General features: G+C 68.0%; 1 protein-coding gene across 1 annotated transcript; it reads left to right on the forward strand.

The window, feature by feature from the left end:
* Positions 1–36: 36 nt before the first annotated feature.
* On the forward strand, positions 37–1922 carry LOC123255530 (homeobox protein Meis3-like; the record flags this gene model as incomplete). Its single annotated transcript, XM_044684305.1, has 6 exons — positions 37–225; positions 602–713; positions 822–970; positions 1221–1297; positions 1570–1628; positions 1827–1922. Coding segments are annotated over 6 exons (682 nt in total), but the record flags the coding sequence as incomplete, so codon positions are not given.
* Between the last annotated feature and the right edge of the window lie 19 nt (positions 1923–1941).

Raw genomic sequence — 1941 nt, forward strand, 5'->3', positions numbered from 1 at the left:
AGCTGCTCACCCCCCTCCTGCCCCTTCTTACCTCTCCTCCTGTCCCCGCCGCAGGTACACGACCTGTGCGACAACTTCTGCCATCGGTACATCACCTGCCTCAAGGGGAAGATGCCCATCGACCTGGTCATTGAGGACCGAGACCGAGACGGTGACGACTCCATCATCCCCTGCAAGGCTGACCTGGATGACTTCCCAGCCCCTGGCCCCGGCCTCCCCCACCAGGTGCCGCCCCCCATCCATCCACCCACCGGTGACACACTCTCACCCCGATACGGCCACGGGGCGCACGGAGGCACAGAACCTCCCTGGGGACGGCTCAGACCGCTCCCCCGTCACCCTCAGAAACCCTCATGGAAATGGTCAGGTAGAGCCGCACACACGTGGCCCCGCCGTCACTCCCAGACGTGCTCGGATCATGCGTGTTGTTCTCCGTCCTCATACAGTCACACAAGAGTTGAGTCACTGGAACACGGGCTGTGGGGAGCCGGGAGACGGCCGGTGAGGCCCGGGGCGTGTCTAAGCCCACTCTGTCTTCCAGGAGCTCGATGGGGGATCCCTCGGCCCCCGAATTCCCACTCACCATTCTCTTCCCCCTCAGAACAATTCCTGGGTTCGGGACCACAGCGACAGCGGGTCTGTGCACCTGGGGACGCCGGGGCCGTCCAGCGGCGGCATGGCGTCCCAGAGCGGGGACACCTCCAGCGAGCAGGGTAAGGCTGGGGGCAGGAAGAAGATCTGGGGGTCCTCGGGGAGTGGCTGAGCTTCCCGAGGCTCCGGGCCGTGGGAGACTTCAGAAGCCGGCCTGCCTCTCCCGGCAGGAGATGGGCTGGAGACCAGGGCGGCCTCCCCCAGCTCTGGGCCCGAAGACGACGAGCCTGACCACGACCAGAGGCAGAGCAAGAAGCGCGGCATCTTCCCCAAAGTGGCCACCAACATCATGCGGGCCTGGCTCTTCCAGCACCTGGCGGTGAGCCGGGGAGGGCTCTGGGACCCCCTCGTAAGCCACCCCCAAAGAGGCTCGCCAGGCCTGGCCCAACCTCAGGCCTTCCTCCCCGGAGCCACCCCCAGCGACTCTGAGCTTGGCCCATTCCCAGCCCCGAGCCTCGAGGGGAGGGAAGGCCCTCGATCCCTTCCTCCGCTGTCTGAGCGCCCGGCCTGGGCTTCCTCCCTCCCTGTGGGTGACTCCCAGCCCGTCTCCATCCTCTGCCTTCCCCCAGCACCCGTACCCCTCCGAGGAGCAGAAGAAGCAGCTGGCCCAGGACACGGGTCTCACCATCCTACAGGTCAACAACTGGTGAGGAGCTCCTGAGGGGGGGGAGAAAGGGGAGGGCGGCTGGGGGTGCCCCGGGCCTCCGTCCCAGCCCCAGCCTTTGGTCACTGCCCCTGGCCCGAGCCTCCCCTTCAGCCACTGCCCCTGCCCTGAGCCTCCCCTTCAGCCACTGCCCCTGCCCTGAGCCTCCCCTGGCCTGAGCCTCCCCGGTCTGTGTCTCTCTATGACCCCGTCTGTGTCTCCCTCCCTCTGTGTGTGTCTCCCCGTCTGTGGCTGTCTCTGGTCTTCTCCCACAGGTTCATTAATGCCAGGAGGCGGATCGTCCAGCCCATGATTGACCAGTCCAACAGGGCAGGTGCGTGTGGCCAGAGGGGCCTGGGAGCAGGGCGGGCCCTGGGACGTGGGGGACACCGAGGCCCGGAAGGGCTAAGGCCTGGCTCCCCGGCCCCGGGCGGCAGATCCAGGCCCTGCAGCCTGCCTGGTCCCCGTCGGTGGGTGGGCCTGGAGAGCAGGGGCTGAGCAGCCTGTGGACAGGGTCTTGTCCCCCTCGCAGGCCCCGGCACAGCCTACAGCCCCGAGCACGGGCCGGCCCTGGCAGCCTTCGGCCCAGACCAGAGCCCGGGCCCTGGGCCCCCCATGAGGACAGCAGGTAAGCCCTGCCCCCCGCC

This window comes from Gracilinanus agilis, unplaced genomic scaffold (assembly GCF_016433145.1).
Source record: "Gracilinanus agilis isolate LMUSP501 unplaced genomic scaffold, AgileGrace unplaced_scaffold48102, whole genome shotgun sequence".
Taxonomy (NCBI): domain Eukaryota; kingdom Metazoa; phylum Chordata; class Mammalia; order Didelphimorphia; family Didelphidae; genus Gracilinanus; species Gracilinanus agilis.